The 19,803-nt window shown below is 35.0% G+C and overlaps 1 protein-coding gene across 3 annotated transcripts in view; it reads right to left on the bottom strand.

The window, feature by feature from the left end:
- The window catches only part of FARP2 (FERM, ARH/RhoGEF and pleckstrin domain protein 2), a 60,696-nt gene extending 47,869 nt beyond the window's left edge, over positions 1-12,827 (bottom strand). For all 3 annotated transcript variants that reach the window (XR_015698027.1, XM_087725538.1, XM_014076650.2), the window contains exons 1-2: positions 12,694-12,827; positions 5,705-5,937 (exon numbers count right to left, since the gene is read on the bottom strand). Coding sequence is in view for 2 of the 3 variants with exons in the window: in XM_087725538.1 (XP_087581664.1) it covers positions 5,705-5,908 (204 nt within the window). In the remaining variant the exon portion in view is untranslated. The remainder of the gene's footprint in view (positions 1-5,704; positions 5,938-12,693) is intronic.
- Between the last annotated feature and the right edge of the window lie 6,976 nt (positions 12,828-19,803).

Here is a 19,803-nt window from a genome sequence, read left to right as displayed (position 1 = left end):
AGCATGCAGTTTTGCCCAATTTTATGAATGTTCATGCCACAGTTGTTAATCACTGTAGCTGTTAAATTAGTAATAGGACTGTTAAGTGACAACTTTGCTTGTTAGAAGGTCGCAAAAGGTGATCATATAACCCTGGGACACCGCAGCCGTCATAAATACATGCCAATCGCCAAGCATCCAAATTTTGATCATGTGATTATGGGAGGATGTTACAGTGGTCATAAGAGTAAAAGACAGTCATAAGTCACTTTTTTCAGTGTTGTTGTAACTTCAAACAGTCACTAAAGGAATAGTTATAAATTGAGGACTACCTGTAAATTATCTGTGTTACTAATAAATATCCCTAATAATTCATGCAATGGATTTATACCTGCTTAGAAAACCGGAATGTACTTTATACTCTCAGCTTAAAATTTTATGCGTTTTCAAGAAACATATCATAAACTGAAAGTTTCATACATTAGTCTCACATAGTTGCAATCTTGACGACAACACTGCAAGTCCATAAGTCTTTAAAGTTTATAAAGTTGCAATAGAACTTTCCCATTTGAAAAGAAGATTTGTAGTTCAGAGATGAACTTGATGCTCTCTGAACTTGATTGTTTTCTTGCAGATGTTTCATTACTAAATCAAATAACATCATCAATTCCAATCCACCCAATGAGATTATCTAGTCTGGTATTGAAATGTCTGGAAAAAAACAACTGAATTCAGATTGCACAAAGGACCCAACAATTTCCTATTGTGAAATATTTTTCAATTTTTTATTGCCGAGTACAGTTTAGATTTACAACATAGCTACAGTGCTGCATATAATAATCCTGCAACCTTAATTTTAACAAAGAAAAGAGTAACTAGAAAAACTAGATCTATTTTGAACTTCATGTTGCCCAGAAAAACTGGAAATGCTAGTTTTCTAGGGTAGGTCATATTTTACCTACTTACGTAATTTTTAAATTAGAAACATCACCATTAGGGCTTTGTACACTCTCAAATCTGATTCCTTACATACCGAAGCACCATGTCCACTTAAAAGTCTGATATGACCTCTTTAAGAGCTTGTTGTCTAAACATGCATGTTTATACAGAAAGTATTTCCACCAGTATGCTATTGAAGCAAAGTGCATTGCCAAAGCACTTCAGAAGCAATCCTGTTAAATCACTATTTGTACATGTGCATCAGTGGTGGGTTCTGGATCCCATCGCAACTGGTACGCTGTGATGGGGCCGGGCGTTCACCACGTGCACGTGTGCTGCACATGCATGCACATCCACCGCCCGTGATACTCCAGCTGCTTGGTGGAGCGTTGCACAGGTGCTGTACGCTACATGTGCATGTGCAAATGGCCCGGTTGGGTCAAATACAGCTCAGGAACGCTTCTGCGAAGCACCATACTGCAGGCACCGGTACGCCTGTACCAGAGTGTACTGCTCGCAACCCACCACTGATGTACATGTATACCCAGAAGATGTGAGAGTTCCTCAAAGTAGCCAAGTGGGCCTTTAAAAGGATGTGATGCTTTGACAGTTCAAACAATGATTCAAAGATATGCATTGAATTAGTCTTGCATCTACCTAGGTATGCAAATAGTTTTACATAGCCTTAGTATTTACCATTAGTTAATAGTTAGGATTAAGGATTATAAAATAGATTGTAACCAAAGTGCAGAATATTCCATGATCTACACACAAAAGGACCCAGTTTTTGGCTAACAAAAGATTTTAGATTCGGGTATAAATTAGCTAAATTAAAACCTGACTTAAGCCACTGCCTATTTGGCTGTGTAATGTTGCTCCGATTTATCAAACTAAAGCTGACTATAGCTCAATTTCTTTATATAACTAACAGTTGTTCCTATAAAATCTATCAAACCTCTCCCAATAGCTTAGTTTTACTTTATCTCTCCTATATGACTTGTTTTAGTATCCTTTTATTTCAACTGGTATAATTCTCAAGTAACTTTCTTCCCTTATTTTGACACGTCTTCTGAGATAGGCAAATGGCAATCTCTTCTATACCACAAACATATTATATAATGAGAAGACTTTGAAAGAAATACTTCTATTAATTAACAGAAAAATATTTGAAGAAATAACATGATGGTGATTTACAGTAATCAACATTTAACTTAACATTTCTCTTTTTTAACATGTACAAGAACATTTTGTGTTCCGGAATATAATCCAAATATCTCTATGGTTGCTAATCCTTACTTCTTTAATACAATAGTATATACTCTAATGTTCACAAACAAAAAATCCATCTGACTGTGTTGCATTATGTAATTCAATTCTGAAGTTACAGGGACTAACATTTCTCCTTTTAGCAATGGGAAATTACACAGTTTAATCAAATTGCACAAAGACTTGGCCAGGGTCTAAAATTAAGTAAGCAACATGTTTCATTAACCAAGCAAAAATACAAGGAGAATCCTCGTCTCAAACACTCTTTTCCTGCTGCATGAACTAAGAACTATACTGGTAGTCCTTGATTTACAAATCAATTGTGGTCATAGATCAAAGACTATCAGTATATAGGAACTTAAGAATCCAACGTCATATGGAATAATGATATGGTCTGGGGGCCCAGCTATGTAACACAAAACTAAACAGAATCTGAAAGATAAGTGCAAATTCTTGACTGAATATGGTAACATTTTAGATTCCAGCATCACACACACACAGAGAGAAATCAAGATAAGCTGTAAAACATTCTAAATACTCTAATTTGACCACATAGAAAGAACTAGCATGTATTTATGATGATCGAAGTGTCCTGGGGTCATGTGATCAGCTTTTGCAACCTTCTAACAAGCAAAGTCAATGAGGAATCTAGATTCATTTAACAAACATGTTACTAACTTAACAACTTCAGGGATTCACTTAATGATTGCTGTAATAAAGGTCATAAAATGGGGCAAAAGTCATCTAACAACAGTCTTGCTTAGCAATAGCAATTTTGGGCTCAATTGTGGTCGTACATCGAGGATTCCCTGGCCATAAATATATGTAGCATCACATTTTTAAGCAGTTCTTTATCTTACTAAAGATTATTTTATTAAAGTTGTTCATTCAGGTAGTCCTCATTTCGCAACTTGGACAATAACCATTAACTGTTAAAATACAGTAGTGAAAAAAATTAATTTTGCAAACAATATCCACATTTACAACCTTCACAGCATCTGTTACATGTTTACCATTATTGTCAATCAGTTTTTATATTTCTGTTCCTGGTTTGGTTTTTTTTTTTTGCCTGATACACCCCCCTCCCCTTTTATAGTGTATGCAGACATTACCTAAACAAGCTACTCTTCTTGAGCTGCTTTTCTCTACAAGGCATCCATAAAAAGTGTTAACTGGGAGTTAACAAGCTCAGTTCTGTGACCTTAATTAGTTAATTAGAACCCTCTAGCCTGCCTGATACTGACAAAATCATACTAGGCAAACAGCAAGTGCTAGCGCATTTCTATCTGTATTCCTCATTGCATGCCTGCTTATTCTCTTATAATCCCTTCTTCTCCAATGAATGTAAATACAAACATTAATTCTCTTATTGCTAATTATCCCAGCACTGGAGTGAACATTCCATAGGATGGGGGAATGGAAGGGCTAGGAATTTTTAAACCAGCTTTCTTATGAGTCATGTTTCCCTGCCATTTCAGCTCACCTGGCTGTCTGGAGTTGTATCCTTTCTAAAGCAAAGAAAAGCTGAAATAAAGCACAGTCATTGCTGTGTAATTTTCACTAGCAACCATTTTGTTTAATGACCAATTTGCTGTCCCAATTATAGTTGCTGAATGGAGATCACCTGTACAGTATGTCTAACAGAGTATCTATTTAAGTTGAATCCCTGCATTCCCATGAGATTTCCAAGAGAAAGGGTTATTGCAAGAACCTTCATGACAAAAGGCAAATTTATTTTTATGGCCATTGAAAGAAGGCCAGGTCATAATGAAGAGCTACCTGCAGGTGAATGAAAATTGTATTCATGGTGTTAGGATAAACTGCAGGGGCTTGTTACTTGTTAGGATAAACTGCAGGGGCTTGTTATATTACTGGGAGTCAAGATTGATTTGAAGGCACAAAAAATCCTTTTCTTACTAGAGGAAAAAAACAATATGGAGATTTAATTCAATTTAGTACTTTAGGAAAGTAAATAAAATAAATAATTTAATGCACTTTAAAAGAAGTTTTTCGATGTTGTACTAAGATCTTCCATTTCCAGGGAACCTAGACTGATCTGGGTAAATTAGGACAAGTAAGTACAACAGCAAAAACTGAAGAGGTACTTACAGGCAAAATGCCACCAGTTAATCCAAAAATAATTTTATTGTCACTCTCCCTAAACTTCATAGCAAAAATGGTCAATATAAGACCTTCAAATTTCAACACTTCAATTCTCAACAGAACTAGAAAATCAGTATCACTAAAATTAGTGTGTTACTTTATCAAGAACAAGCATCCCACCTCTTGAATGATGCATTCTTTGAACCCCAATTCCTGTTTGATTTCACTAGTACTGAATGAGAGGTAAAACTGTTGTTCTTAAAAACTTCTTCAAAGGAAAGTCAGGCCATTAACAAAATAACAGGTTTTACCATATTTCAGACCAAATAACAGGGACAACACAAAACCTAAATTGCTTTTGCAGAAACAGCCTGTAATATCCTCGGCCATGAATTACTAACTCTCTTTTGAGGGCAGATAAAAATACGTTTCAGGCAGTTTATTTGCCAAATTTAGAATATTCAGTGTCGTGACAAACATCTGGCAATAATTCTTTCTGGAATTTAGTCTTTTTTGTGACTGGCAACAAGATGCAGACTATGCTAAACAGTATTCAATCTATTGAAGAACAATAGTCTAATAGGATTTGAAAGCATTAATTCTGCCACGCCCCAAATTTCTAAAGCTGATACACTTTCCCAAGAAATAAATTTTGTTTTATGAAGAAATATCCCAAAAAAAGAATCAAAATATAAATGTGTCCGTTGCTGTTAGAAAAAAGAAAAATATAACAATTGTTGCATAATGTTTATGCACAAAACATTATTATTTAAAGACAGCTGGCTTTAAGAATATGATTTGTTTTTATGATAATTAAAGAAAAATGGCTATACATATCTTACTGAGTTGGGAAGAACAATATACTTCATACAAATTGTATGGGGTTGGACTAGATGACCTTCACGTTTTCTAGCTCTATGATTCTATGAAATTGCCATTCTGGAGACAAGTGAACAATGCTTTCTCTGATAATGCTAAAAATGTAATAAACTGATCTATAGTGACTATCGGCAATGTTTTTTTAGCCAATACAACAGCCTAAACAAAATGACACATTATACAATTATTGAAATACATTTGGGAAGCTTCTAGTAAGTCATTCACTAAAGATAAAACCAGTGCTTGTATGGTTGCAAACCAAATGGAAACCTTCATTAGACTTTGTTATATTTTTAAGAATGTCATATTAATAGTGTAGTACTTTTTAGGATAGAGGAATTAGCTACATCCCTAAGACATGTATACATACATATACACCTTAAATAAAGCATTCATTCCCGTTTAATTCCAGTGTTAAAATGCTTTTAAATATGTAATCCATGAGTCTAGATTCAAACAACACATTCTCACTCAAATGAATCCATTTTCCAAAGAGCAAGTTTAAACATTTGGACAAAACACCTTGCTGAAATCTTACCTCAATATCAACTACTTCCTGAGTGTTATCCAAAAGCTTGACTTTGATTTGTATAGATCTTTCAAATGTTCTAGTAGATGTTGAGACCATGGCAGAAGAAATATTCTGTCCTGGTTCCAGAGTACTCACTCCAGAATTTTTCTGCAGTCCCAAACGAGATCCTGGAGTTTGCAATACTCTGTACGTGCCTTCTATTTCTCCCATTGTTCACATCAGGCAATAATCCAAATAATCTAAAGTAAAACACAGGAATTACTTTCAAGTTTCTAAGGCTACTTTTGTACTATTTTAAGGCTTTAAAAGCAACTTTTGCTTTATAATAAAGTTGTGTGTATTACTATCTCAAAATGATAGGAAGCTAAAATTTAGCTTTGTAATAAGGAGGACAGCTTTTTGGAAGAAATAAACAAGTTAAACAATGAGATTCACAAATTACCAGTTCTGCAATTCATCTTGCACATTTAGTAGTCAAACCAATGTATATTCTATAATTACACCTGTGCATCATTCATCTAGTTGAAAGTTTGCAACAATGTACTGTAACTATATTTGAGATATTAAAATGAAATGCCATTCACATTCAGGATACAGTGTGCTCACCAAGTTTCAACATCAGCTCAATCCCCAGGCATATTCATAAGAGACCAGAGAGGAAATACAATGTTTTGATTTCATAATACTGAATCAAAGATTGGAGGTTTAATTTCATTTCCAAATGTAGATGGAGCATATATTCAAACATGGATTGGATGGCCAATAAATACTGTTAAATATAAATAAATACACAATTGGAGTCTTCTATACATTGTTGCAAGAAGATGTATTCAGAGCACAATACAACTAACCAAATAGCACTATTTCAATTTCAAGAAAGATAAACTGGGGTATATTTTGGTTCAGATATGTAGTTCATACCAGTAAAGTTTTACTCTCTAACACACATGCACACATAGTTTCCCGCCTTATATGCTTCTTAGTATTGCAATTATATGCATATTTACATGATTTACAAATAATGCCTCAATATCCAATTGCATAAAACTTTGGTATTACTGCAAAATAACTGTTCCTAAAAGATGTTTTACAATTCTTAAAATAAAAACTGAAACAGTATGTAAATTTATATTCATGTCTTTAGTAATAGCCATTACATAGGGAAGAAATTGTTCTTTAAAAAATCAAAATCACCACTAATGTTTTAGTTCAGTTAAATAATTCAGCTCAATCAAAATAGTACAAGCACAGACAATAATCTCATAACCTTTCCATTTATAGCCCACTGAATGTCTGAACCTTTGCCCATAGTTGTCTGTGGCATTAAAAAAGGGAAAGGAATCTTGGCAGCCTCACTGGATAAAATAAGTCACTGGGAAGCTTTCCCCAGTCTGGGCAATACATCCTTCAGATGTATTGGCAATTCTCATAATCCTTAGCCAATGGCTCCATATGAATTCTGTCCACAGAACACACAATACATGTCAATCATTAATTTAAAATATCTTTGAGGCTATGATTTTAATTACTAATGTCTTAATTTTTATATTAGTGCCATGCCTAAAATTACAGTACCATTTGTATTTTAAGCTTGAAGTCTACATTCATTTTCAAGGAAAGATGTAGAATAGATTGCAATGCACTATTGAAGCAAAGCTACTTGAGCATTTAGCAGTCAATGCAGGGACCAGTTTTGACCTTTAAAGCCTTACATGACATGGAGCCAGTTTATCTGAGAGACTGTGTCTTCAAGATTACCACTACCCATCCAATCAGGTTCAACAGGAGATGTGTACTGCAAGTCCTGTCTCCAAAAGAATTTTATCTGACAAGACCTAGGAAGGGGGTCATTCCTGCCACAACGCCTACTCTTTAGAACATAATCTCCTCAGAGGTAAAGTTAGGCCCAACCCTCGTGGCCTTCTGGAAAACATGTTTTTTCCAGAAAGTCTGGGAATCCTCTAATATCAGGGGCCCCCACAAGCTGGCTGTATTGTATGTACTGTGATATTTTCTTTGTTATGGTCTTGTCTTATCCATGATTATTGTTTTAATTATTTTTAATTAGTTTTGTAGTATTTCTTAAAATAGATATTACTGTACACTGCCCAGCATCACTTTGTGAGGAATAGACAGCCATATAAATTCGAGATAAATAAATGAATAAATGAATTTGCTAAAGGGAAATCTGAGCTCAAATAGCTTTCTCACTATAATAAAAGGTTGTCCTTTTTTAAGAGCACCAAACAGCTGCTAATTGTTCATCCATATTATCCATCTTCTGAATGATAGTTTATTGACAGTAAATATTAATATCTGAATTATATTTTAAAAGCAATTTCTCCCATCATGATTCTGTAAAAAGGTAATAAAAAGTAAGAACTTTGCTTTGATTAAATCCTAGTAGTCAAGAGTTGTACTTTGTAGAACAGTCCAATTCTGGTTATTTCTAAAGAATAATAATATGTTTGGAAAATAAAAAAGGAACTTGGATCTTCATTTAATCTATGTATGCTATTATACACCTATAACTCTGCTACTACTACTTTGCCAGCTAAGGGGTCAATCAAGGTCAAGAAATGCTGAATGATAACATGCACCCACTCCATTCCATTGGGTAAAGGCTAAAACTAGCTGGGATCCAGCAATGGCCAAGTTAGATAGAATCATTATATAAACACTTAGCAAATGTTTCTGACTCTCAACTTGAGGAAAAAACAGGGCAAAGTCCATTGATTTAGAAAGGCAGGAAGAAAAGGCTAAGATTTAAACCCCAGAGCAAACATACAGGGCTGAATTTCTATTTTCTGCAATAGATTGGTCTATGTATGTGACATTTCTTGCTGCAATAAATCAGCCTTTTTGGCCATTTTGAGATTTTAAAATTTCTACCACAAACAACTTTCTTTATACATGGTTTAGTATTTGAAGAGTCAGGATTTATTACTTGGCTTGTGAAGTCTGATCCAGAATAGCATCATCCTTCCACTATGCCTTTTTGCTTCAATGGTTTAACACCAATCAAGACATGCTTTTGTTTCTTCTGCCTAACAATTCAACAATTGTAGTCTTCCAACCCCACCAACCTGACATTTACCCAAGTATTCTGCTTGGACAATACTATCTATTGAGATAACCAAACAGAAGTGACTCAAAAGTGCTTTTTCAAAAAAAAGTCCAGTTGCCTTTTGAGAAAAACACCTTTGAGACAACTATGACCAGGTGTCAAACTTGCAGCTTATGGGCCGGATGCGTCACACGCTGGCCACTCCCATGCCCGATTTAGCGAAGGGGAAAAATTGTGATACGTTATGAGATGCTGCTATGACAACATGAGATTGACACCTCTGACCTGAATGACTGAGGATCTCCATAGACAAACAGAAACGAGATCCTCAAATCTCTGTCCACCTTTGCTCAACTTTTCCAAAGAAAAAAATAATTATAACAGAAAGCCACCTCATCAGTGGAAAACTCCTAAAGGCAAGAGATACATTTCTGGTTTTCCTAGATAAAGTTACAGCTATAGCCTACTTCAAAAGGCCAAGCCTCTTCCTTTGAGGACTAAGAAACACTGCTAGGATAAAATGCAAAGGTATGTTACAGCAGCAAGATTCCTCTCAAAGAAGGATAGGGAAGAGGATCTGCAATGATGAAGTCATTCTATTTTGAGAACTTTTGTACTATTTTGTGGCCTGAATCCAGGCTACTTCTGCTGGCCAGCTATTTTTTAGGCAAATCCAATGAGACTCTTGAGAAAGGTAATCTTTCATTTGAACCTTCCCTTGTGTCTCCAAGGAGGATTTCTGTCTCCAAAATAGAGCCTTTCCCCTCTCTCAACTAAAGGATACATAATCTTGCATTTTTCTACAAACCACCCCCCCTTAAAGCAGAGAAAAACTTTCAATGAGAATACATCTTTTCAACTTCTATGCTCTAATTTTGTTCTGTTCCTCTTCCAATTCTGTCTTGAGCCAATCTTGTCAAGCAAATCCTGCTCTTCCTGATGGTTTTATGCAGACTAAAACTGAAATACCAATTAGTACAGCTAAGAGTTATTTGCAGGCTTTATTTAGAATTTATTTTATTTTAGTTATTATAGCAATATTTAATCTTTTTATTGTCAGCAAATACTCTTACAGTTGGAAGAGATTGTTATATGTGTGTTATCTAGGTTCAATTCATCAAAATTATTTTTGACAATTGCTTAAAAATCTTATCCATAATATTTATATGGAGATAGACAGATAAATAAACCCACTACCCAATATTGAGTTTTATTTTAAGTGGCAGATTGAGAGTTTTAATTTAAATGGTAGTTTAAGGAAACTAATTGTAATGAAGTCACTTTCTATCACTTTTATTGGCCACCAGTGCTACAAAACATTTTGCATGAAATAGTTTAAAAGATGAACTCATAACAATTATCTGCAACTTCTAGTACATTGCTAGCCCTGCAAGAAAAATATGATTGAAGATGCCAGGGCAATAAAGTGCATTTATGTAAGATATTAAGGGGGTCTAATTGAATTGTATTTATGTTTATTAGATGGTTTCACTCAGTAAGGTTCTGAGCAGTATGCAATTAAAATACTAAATACAATGCACAACTAAAACCAGTAATGAATAAAAGATGAAAGGCTGCAGCTAGCCAAACTTAAAAGTACTTTCAGGTGAAAGGGTTTTCATTTAACTTGTAGAATTAATTCCTATCCAGAGTTCCATAGCTATGCACCTCCATTAAAACATCACTGTATTATGCATTGGGTATTTATCCTGGTCTCAATGTATAGGATGGGAAATATATGAAAGGAGGCATTTATTCCATTTAGTCAGAATTGAACTACTCTATGATGAATTAAAAAGGTCAAGGTTAATACTTTGACTGCATCCCAAAATAAAAATATACAAACAATATTTTGTATGACAAATAACATAAGGCTCATCAGGGAGCTGATACAATATGTGTATTCAGGGGAAATGAAGGCAACATTCTGGGAATGGCACTCTTACTTGATCAAAGGTGAATACACTATGGAGTATCCATAATCTGTAAATCTGCTTCAGGAAAAAAAACATAGATGTAATAGCACTCAATTATTCTTAGTATGTAATATTGTAACAATCTTTGTGTCTTATCTCATCTGAATGACCAGTCAAGCTTGGTCATGTGACATACATTAACCAGAATTGGAAACAAAACTATTTCTCAAGTAAGGGTTGTGTAATGTTCCAGATTTAATTATAAAAAGTTGGCTTCAGAGTGCCAATATGATGCTCATCTTCAACTTGTTCAAATACAATTTTCTCCAGAATCACATAATAGTTACAGAGGGCAGCCATTTATTTGCAGGAGAAGATGCAGTAGCTTGAAAGAGATGCAAGCAGATGCTATGTTTATGCTCCTATGCACCCCAAAGGATCTTTTCTGAATTACTTCAAAAACAGTGCAGTCTTAATGAAGTTTTTAACATTTTACTGTATTATGTTATTAAACAATGCTTTAAAAACCATAGAAAATAAATGATAAAACAGAATATAATTTAATACCAACATGTATGAAAAATTTAGTAAAAATGATCATTGCAAATAAGAGGCAATATTTTATGCAAATTTATAATTACTAGTAACTATAAAAATCTAACACTTGAAATCAAACAAATTTATTGCTTTGATTCCCACTATTCTAAAACAGAATTGTAATACACAAACATACACACATATAGATAGTATACCAAAGGTCAGCCCCCACAGATCAATTTTAATATCTTTTACTACCTTTTTTCCAGGGGAAAATGTTATTGTACTAAAAGTGTACAAAGCTCGTGGAGCAAAAAAGTAAGAAAATGTTTAGAAGAAAGTGACAACCACTTTATACATTTAATTTAAACTGTTTAAGGGGGTCTACGTTTTGGTATATACAGTAAATCATTCTCTAGAAGCCAGAATTATTAGTTTCTAATTGTTTTTTATTACATTTTCCCCTTTAATTTCAGTTTGACGCTACAATGTGAACCTAGAGAAAATGAACCTACAATTTAGAAAATATTTCCAGCAACTTCAATCAGTGCAAAAGTTTTGCAAAAAAGACATAAACTCCTACTGTCATTTATTTAGCTATAGGTGGCATCTATTTCTAAAATATTCTCTTTGCAGCAAAGTTGTAAATCATCAGCATATAAAGAAACACAAATGCAAATCTTGTGAAAACACACTAGAATATAACCAAATTTCTAGCTAAAGCAAATTAGAAAAGCAGAAATGTTCAGGAACAATGTTTTGGACTTATAATTACAAGGTTTAAACATACAGGAAAGAGTTCCACAAGCTTTTTAGAAGAAAAACAAAATAAAGTAGGCTGAGGTACATGATGATATGAGCCAGCTTTTAAAACGTCCTTTGTGAAGAATGATCATTGTGTTATTACAAAGTTATTTAAATACACAGCTGATTTTTCAGCAGCTAGCATGGAATCAGGATAAAGACAACCTAACTCTATAATGAAAAACAGTTTTAAGACAAACCTCTCTACAGTTAGAAGTTGTGCGGCATACTAGGGAGCAATCGCCAAGATTTAACACAGCTATCAAATCTTGGCTGCAAAAATGTAGTGAGTGCACAGATTGTGGCAACCGCTGGTTCCAGGCCAGAAGTCACAGGAATCCCATATGATACCCATCTGGTAGGGGTATCGCTGCTGCTTGCTCCGCCCTGTCAAAGGGAGTGGCAGGGACCAGAGAAACGACCGTAGTTTTGTATTTTCTAGGAAAAGATTACTAATCCACCCCAGGTTCAACCTCACGCCCCCACCTCATCATATATCCTCGGGCCACGGATCCTACGAACCGACACGGTTGACAATAGCGAAAAGCGAAGGGGCTTCGTTTAAAAAGGCCCCCTTTCAACACGGCTCTGAAAGGATGAACCCACCCACCCCCAGGCCAGACCCCTTCACCAGTATGCTCGTTCTGTCCTTTTCTCGAACGCGCCCTCACCTTAAACCGCCGCCAGGAAGGACACGGACGGCCGTCACCGCTGCCACTCGGTCATTCCTTCGCTCGCTCGCGCCTTCCCTGCTTCGGCCCTTCCCCGCTTCAGAAGGCCAGCGCCATCATTGCCTCCCCTTTTGCCCGATACCCGTTGCTATTGGCTGCCGCAGATTTCCCGGGGCGGGGCTTTGATTCCCCCGGTTCCAAGAGCCCAGTCAGCAACCTCGAAGGAGGGCGGGGTGTGCCTGGAGTAGCACGCGGGGGTGTTCTCCCGGTTATGGGAGCAGCTCAGAAAATGCGTGGCGACAAGAAACTAAGGGCGTTATCCCTAGTGGCATTCGGGACCTTGCAGGGTTGGGTGCGGCATGCATGGCTATTCATGAAGAATGTGTGAACAGAAGGCAGAAGATAGGTTTCCTCAACTTAATAAGTATGGCACCCTGCGAAGTGTGATATTTTCAACTGCTTTTATTATAATAAAATAGAATAAGAAAAACTTACTTATGAAAGTGTATCGTTGTGTTGCTCCTTTTCAAAATCCCCCCTCGCCCCAGCTAATGCGATGGGAAAATAGTTGTTATGCCGGTATCTTTCCTCAGAGATGGATTTAGCATGGGCCACTAAAACAAATGAGGGGAAAGTCTGCTTTTTAAAGTTCCATCTGTGCTGAACTAGAGCTCATAACATTGGCAGCTAGGTGGCCAAATATGATGAAAAATGGAAAGCATAGGCCAGCTGTATTTAATATATCGCAAGTTCCCCTTTAAGCAACAGAATCAAATAGAATATGATTGCAGGTTTAAGCTGCTTATACCTTATGGTTTCATATTTTTCTGGCCCTTTGCTTTTCTAGTGAACCCCAACTGATGCCAAGTTTGTGCCCTAAAGAGCCAAAGCGGGGAAATAAAGGAGGAAGGAGCCAATATATACTTGGCATGTTTCCAACCAATCTTAAGGGGGGGGATTGTAATTAGGTGGAATTTTAGAAAAAAGCTTTTATTCCAGAAAGTAAAGTTTTCAAAAGCACATTTTCATTCAGTATTTATGGCATAGAAAATTATAACAATCCAATTTCATTTTAATTGTGTGGTTGGCTGTCTCATTTCCTAGAATATGATTTAAACAGTTTTATCCTGCTGTTTTCTGTACCATAAAACACCACCCAGCAAGAAAACACAGAAAACATTAAGGAAAGTCAGGAGAATGCCCCCTTATACTGGCAGCTTTCTTATTACAGCAATGATTAGATTCATGAGAAGCTCAAAACAGTTAAAATGGATTTTGGAAATCAAATTATCTAACACAATCCAATTCTATGGTCACTCAATGCAAGATCTACAATGTTGGATACTACTACATATTCCTGGTAGATAGCCATGGAGTTTTTGCTTAAATACTTCTATCCAAGAGGATACAACTGTCTTTTTAAACAGTGTCTTACATTATTGAATATACACTATATTGCCAAAAGTATTTGCTCACAACTGAATCTGATTATGTGAATGGGTGAGCGAATACTTTTGGAAATATAGTGTATCTTAAGAATTTTTCCCCAAAAGTTTTCTCAAAATTTGCTTCCCTGCAATTTCTACCCAATGATGCTGATGTTGCCACATGAAGCAACACAAGAAAAACCTGCTCAATCTTTTGCATATTATCTTTTCAGGTGTTGCTGAAGATTGCTATTATTTGTTTCCTTCACCTTTTCTTCCTTGGGCAAATATATTCAGGTGTTTCACCTTTTTTCATTAGGTTTAATTTCCAGCCTCCCTATACTTCAATATATACTACCCTATTCTTGTTATAATATGCCTAAGTGCTCAATTGTTTATATCTGGAGACATAAAAGTATATCTCATTGATTGCAGGTGTAACTGGAAAATGAATGTAATTGTATGTAATAAATAGGTAATATTTTAGTACGCAATAGCAAGAAAAATACTCGTCATTGTTAGAGCCTTTGATTATTATTGTTTTGTAATAGCATGCAAGTACATTTGTGGATTTTGTTTCATTTCTTATATCTTTCACTTGTAATTGTAGTTTTTTCTCTGGCAGATCAAAGCAATTAATGTTTAAAAGTAGTATAAAAATTAAAATATAAATTAAGAAAATATTACAATTATCTAATGATTAAAAAGAGGTGCCCTCACAGATTTCTAATACAGAAGACTGCAATTCTTAAAGAAGTACATTGTGCACTTGAGAGAAACACAAATGACCTTCTACATGCTAGAAAGATGATATTTGGATAGCTGTTCCTTCAAAAAGACATCTTCCAGTAGACTCAATAACTATATAGTTTTATAATGGGAGAGGTGGCCTCCTAAGCATTTAGGAGTAAGCGATTTAGGGCTTTAAAAATCAATACCAACACCTTATTCCTGGCAAGCAAGTGACAACTAGTGCACAATCTTATCCATAAGTAATTGTTTGCCAGGTACTCTGCTTGGTTTTAAATTTTTAGCAATCATAGAAAGTATTTTAATGCAGTGGAGGGTACGTATGCATTGTGGAAGAGATATTGCAAATAAAATGAAGCAAATTATATAATTGTTAACTTGCTTTGAAAAAAAATATTATTAGCATCCAATCCAAGCCATGCAGTTATAATTCAAGGAAAAATAAAGAATTTTTTACTTATGGATTTAAAGTTTAAACCAGAAAAACATCTAAATATTCATAGTTTCTACATAACACATTCTACATAACACATCAAATATATTGGCAATTTCAAAAGAATTTATATTACTAGAAGTACATATGATCAAACAACACATTAATTTACAGTTTAATGATGGATGTTTCATTTTCATTGTTGAACATTCAATAAAAAATAAATTATTACTAAACAGACATTGTTCAGGTGGCTTGGGCTTCAGGTCTGAACTCATCATATTTAGCCCATGGCGCTGGGGTATTCTTATCACTGGCAATGTGTATAGCTGGGCCTTCAGTAAATGTAACAGTCCAGATGGTATCTGTTTGAAATGCTTTAAAAAATCAGATTTGATTTTTTAATAAAAAATCAAATCTGATACAGAATATCAATGATATGGTGGGTCAGCTCAAAAGTTCTATCCCTACTTGAATGTTTATGAAAGCTCTTAAGCAGGTCCTGAATATAAAACAAGAGTAAAGGATTTTTTAAACATTAGTCTGGACAAAATTGCCAAGTAACAGACTCTAAAGCAATTGGGGAAAAAATCTGCTAGTATGAGGTTGCATCCAATTACAGCCCCCATCACTGCTATAATTGTGTACATCTACCTTAATTCGTCCTTAATCACCTTAGTTATCATTTCCTTCCACTCTTCCAGAATTATAGACTACTTAAGAAACCTCAGTCTTAATATAGGTAGTACTCAACTTATGACAATTGAATTCAAAATTTGTTGTTAAACAAGATAGTTGTAATAGTTTGCCTCATTTTATGACCTTTCTGGCCAGTTGTTAAAAGAATCACTAGTTAAGTTAGTAACATGTTTGTTAAGTGAATCTGATTCCCCATTGAATTTGCTTGTCAGAAGGTTGCAGGTGATGACATCACCTGGGGACACTGCAACCATCATAAATAAGAGTCAATTGCCAAGTGCCTGAATTTTGATCATGTGACTGCAATAGTGATAAGTGTGAAAATTGATCATAAGTTATTTTTTTCAATGCTGTTGTAACTTCAAATGAATTGTTAAGTCCAAAGTATGATAATTTTAGTCTGGTCTTTTGTGCCTCCACTAAGAACTGTGGGTTGATTTGTTCGATGATCATTTTTAAAATTTTGTTGACTCTTCATGGTTTCCTCAAAATCTCATTTTCATAGTTACAAAAAACTTGTTTATATTTGTAGGTCCAGACATATCACAGATATCTCTTACAAGAGATTTTCTACCATGTCCTAGCTTGTGGTATTGTTTTTTTACTCCTATTCCTTTACCGTTGACAGCCAACCGTATCTTGTCTCATGTCAAGAAATGCAGGAACTAGAAAGGGATATTATTGATTTAAATTTTAAAAAGATTAAAAACTTTAATGAAAACATAAATTTATAGAGATCTAGCCCAGTACCACGCCACATTAATAGCAGGGGTATTTCTGACCAGTAAGTCTTTCTATGTGCATGTTGATCCCAAGGGGATAGCTAAAAAAATTGATAGCTGTTTGAATAGAGCCACATTTGCAGTAAATATCCTAGTTGTCTAGGAGAAACCCCCATTTTTCCATGTGGTCCTTAGTTCTAGCCAAACTAGTGCACAGTCCATTTAAACATTCTGATGGTGGGGAGGAATGAAAAGGAAAGTGTTGAGAAAATCAGGACGGTTGCACTGATAGGATGTGATATACCATGACATCAGTAATGGTGACTGAAAGAAGGAAGAAAGTAGGAAAGATGTTGAGATCAGTGGGTGCATGACCAGTGGGATATATAGTGTTTGGAGCTGCTGAGACAATTGAGAAACATATACAGGCCATTCAGAAGACGCATCAGCGACAAGATCTTTGTTTCTGATGGAGACTGAAGCATCCTGGCTTTGTTCCAATTGCTCCATAAAATTTACCCAGAATCACTTCAGGTTCTTTCAACTCAGGGGAACAAAAACATTTTGGATTTTATTTCTGCTGCATTGTGACAGATCTAAAAAAAAGGTTTAGAATTCACTGAACGTGATGTATTTGTTTTGGACTGAAAATAAAATTCATTTCTGATTTGTGCATATTGCTAATACACATTAAAGTAATATTTATTGTGTTTAAATTAACATTGTAAAAATTATGTTTAAATAGTGCAGCAAATAAAATGTGAGTTAGGATTACTGGAATCAATTATGTAGGAAGATGGTAGACTCCCTTTTAATAGATGTATTCAAACAGAGACTAAGTACTTAAGTTTTAATTTCTGTAGTTATACTGGACAGGGAATTGGACTCTTATGTCCTTCGATTTCTTCCAATATTCTAATCAAGTAGAATAGGTAAACAAACAGTTTATGGAAGAAACAGAAACTGCTAACATTACCTATATTTATTTTTATTTTATTTATTTATTATTAAATAAATAATATAAAATAAAATCATACATCATGCAAAAGGTCATTAAAAATGTATTTGTTGTGTAATCACACACATTTGACAGTCTATACTCGCCCCATTACAGGGAAAAAAGTTATCCAGAGTTTAGACTGTTATCATCATGTCTGAAAATAAAATGGCTTTTGGGTTGCCAAAAATGAAGTCTTTTTTTGGCTCTCTTATTCCACCACAGTATTAAAACCCCTAATTTGCACTGCTTGCAAACTGCACTTGGCCTCCTGTCCACATGAACCAATGTAACTTAGTAAACTTAAAGAGTATAGTAATCTTTTAAAATACTAAAGTTAACATTATGCGGTAAGCTTGAATGATTATTTTTGAATCTCTCCAACACACACTTGCAGAGCAGATGCTCTGATTTGCAAATCAGAGCTGCAAATAGTATGATATACTGGCCTACTCTGACTATACTTCATTTAACTGTAGATTAATGAATGTAGAAATGGATGTTCTTGGAAGCGCATGGTGATAATATAGCATTTTTTTCTCTGCCTCAATTTCATTCAGACTTCTTCAAAAACTTGAGGCATCTAAGGAGACACGATGAAAGATAAAGATGTTGTTAAGGCACCAAATGTGTCTGGCAAAAGCTTAGGTAGACTGTCACATACTCCAGCACCAAAACAAAATAAAGCCAAATCAAATGGGAATGCTAGGACTAAGTTTGCATGTTACTTATTTTCCTTTTCTTCAATGTTGTTCTTATTGCGAATTATTTTAAAAATGGCTAGAGTTTACAGTAGCTTGGATGTGTGAATTCAGCCAGGGTAGATGTTCTGGTAAGATTCTTCCACTAGACTTCCTTATATATACATTTATTTATTTTTAAAATACAGTTCAATCATGTTTGGTGCTATTATATCAAGATCAACATCATATAATTACAAAAATGAAATATTATTAAGACTCAGACACATGCAAAATAGTAATTTAAGTAATAAATACATAGCTCCAAATGAATCAACTGCTAAAACAGGTTAAATTAAAGCCAACAAATGTAGTTCTTGCTTAACCCTGAAGAAGTTTACTACCCTGCCCGAGCTTACAACCATTGCTGATGTTGTGTAGTGTCAGGTTTGATATGTGTGTAATACATACACCATAGCTGGTCTATATTGGGGTTTTTTTGGCAAGCAATATTGCCAATATCTTTTTAATACAAGAACTCACCTTTATGATCATATCAAGTAAGAAAAGTATTTCAATTAATTGACATCTATTATCTTTATATCTGGCCTTGAAAATTGGTTAATATGAATGGTCCAAAATCAGAGGTAGCTTTCATGACAAAGAGAGCTACAACTTGCAGTCTTCCCAATTTCTAATCTAGTACTTTCCATCATTAGTTCAGCTCCACTTCTACTTGTGATGAGGTAACATATCCTAGCATTTTCACTTGCAGAAGAATGAAACTGATGTAAAAGGTGGTGGGAATAATTAAGATCCCAGAGATGGATAGACAGAAATTACCTGAAAAAGTAGCATTTGACATTAAGACAATCGGTACTTTTATTAATAAATATAGAGATATCTGTATTGGGGTGTGTGTGCCGTGGCTAGTAGTTAAAGACACAGAGCTTGTAAACTGGAAATGCTGGGCAATGAGGTGAGCTCCTTTTCCTTGCCCCAGCTCTTGCCCACATAGCTTTCAAAAGCATACAAATGCAAATAGATAAATAGGTACCACATCAGTGGAAAGATAAGTGTGTACCATGCACCTCAGCATGTTGTCATGCTAGCCACGACCACAGAAATATCTTTGGATAAGGCGAGCTCCCTTGGCTAAGAAACAGAGATGAGCACTGTCCCCTAGAGTCCGAAACGACTGGGCAACTTTACCTTTATCTATACTTGGGAAACTGTTCTTTTTATGCACATATCCAAGTATTGTTGAACTAAGTATTAGCCTTTAATATCATTAATGACAATATTGGAAGTTCATGCCAATGTTCTTATACCACTGAAAAGGAAGATGGGATAACAACAGTTGTGAAACAACGAGGTTCATATGGAACCAAATATTATGTGT

Source organism: Thamnophis sirtalis, unplaced genomic scaffold (genome assembly GCF_051295495.1).
Source record: "Thamnophis sirtalis isolate CommonGarterSnake01/CBP01778 unplaced genomic scaffold, rThaSir2_p1.2 scaffold_11, whole genome shotgun sequence".
In the NCBI taxonomy this organism is placed as follows: Eukaryota; Metazoa; Chordata; class Lepidosauria; order Squamata; family Natricidae; genus Thamnophis; species Thamnophis sirtalis.
Note: the sequence above shows the minus strand (reverse complement) of the source record. Positions and strands in the feature narration are given on the sequence as shown.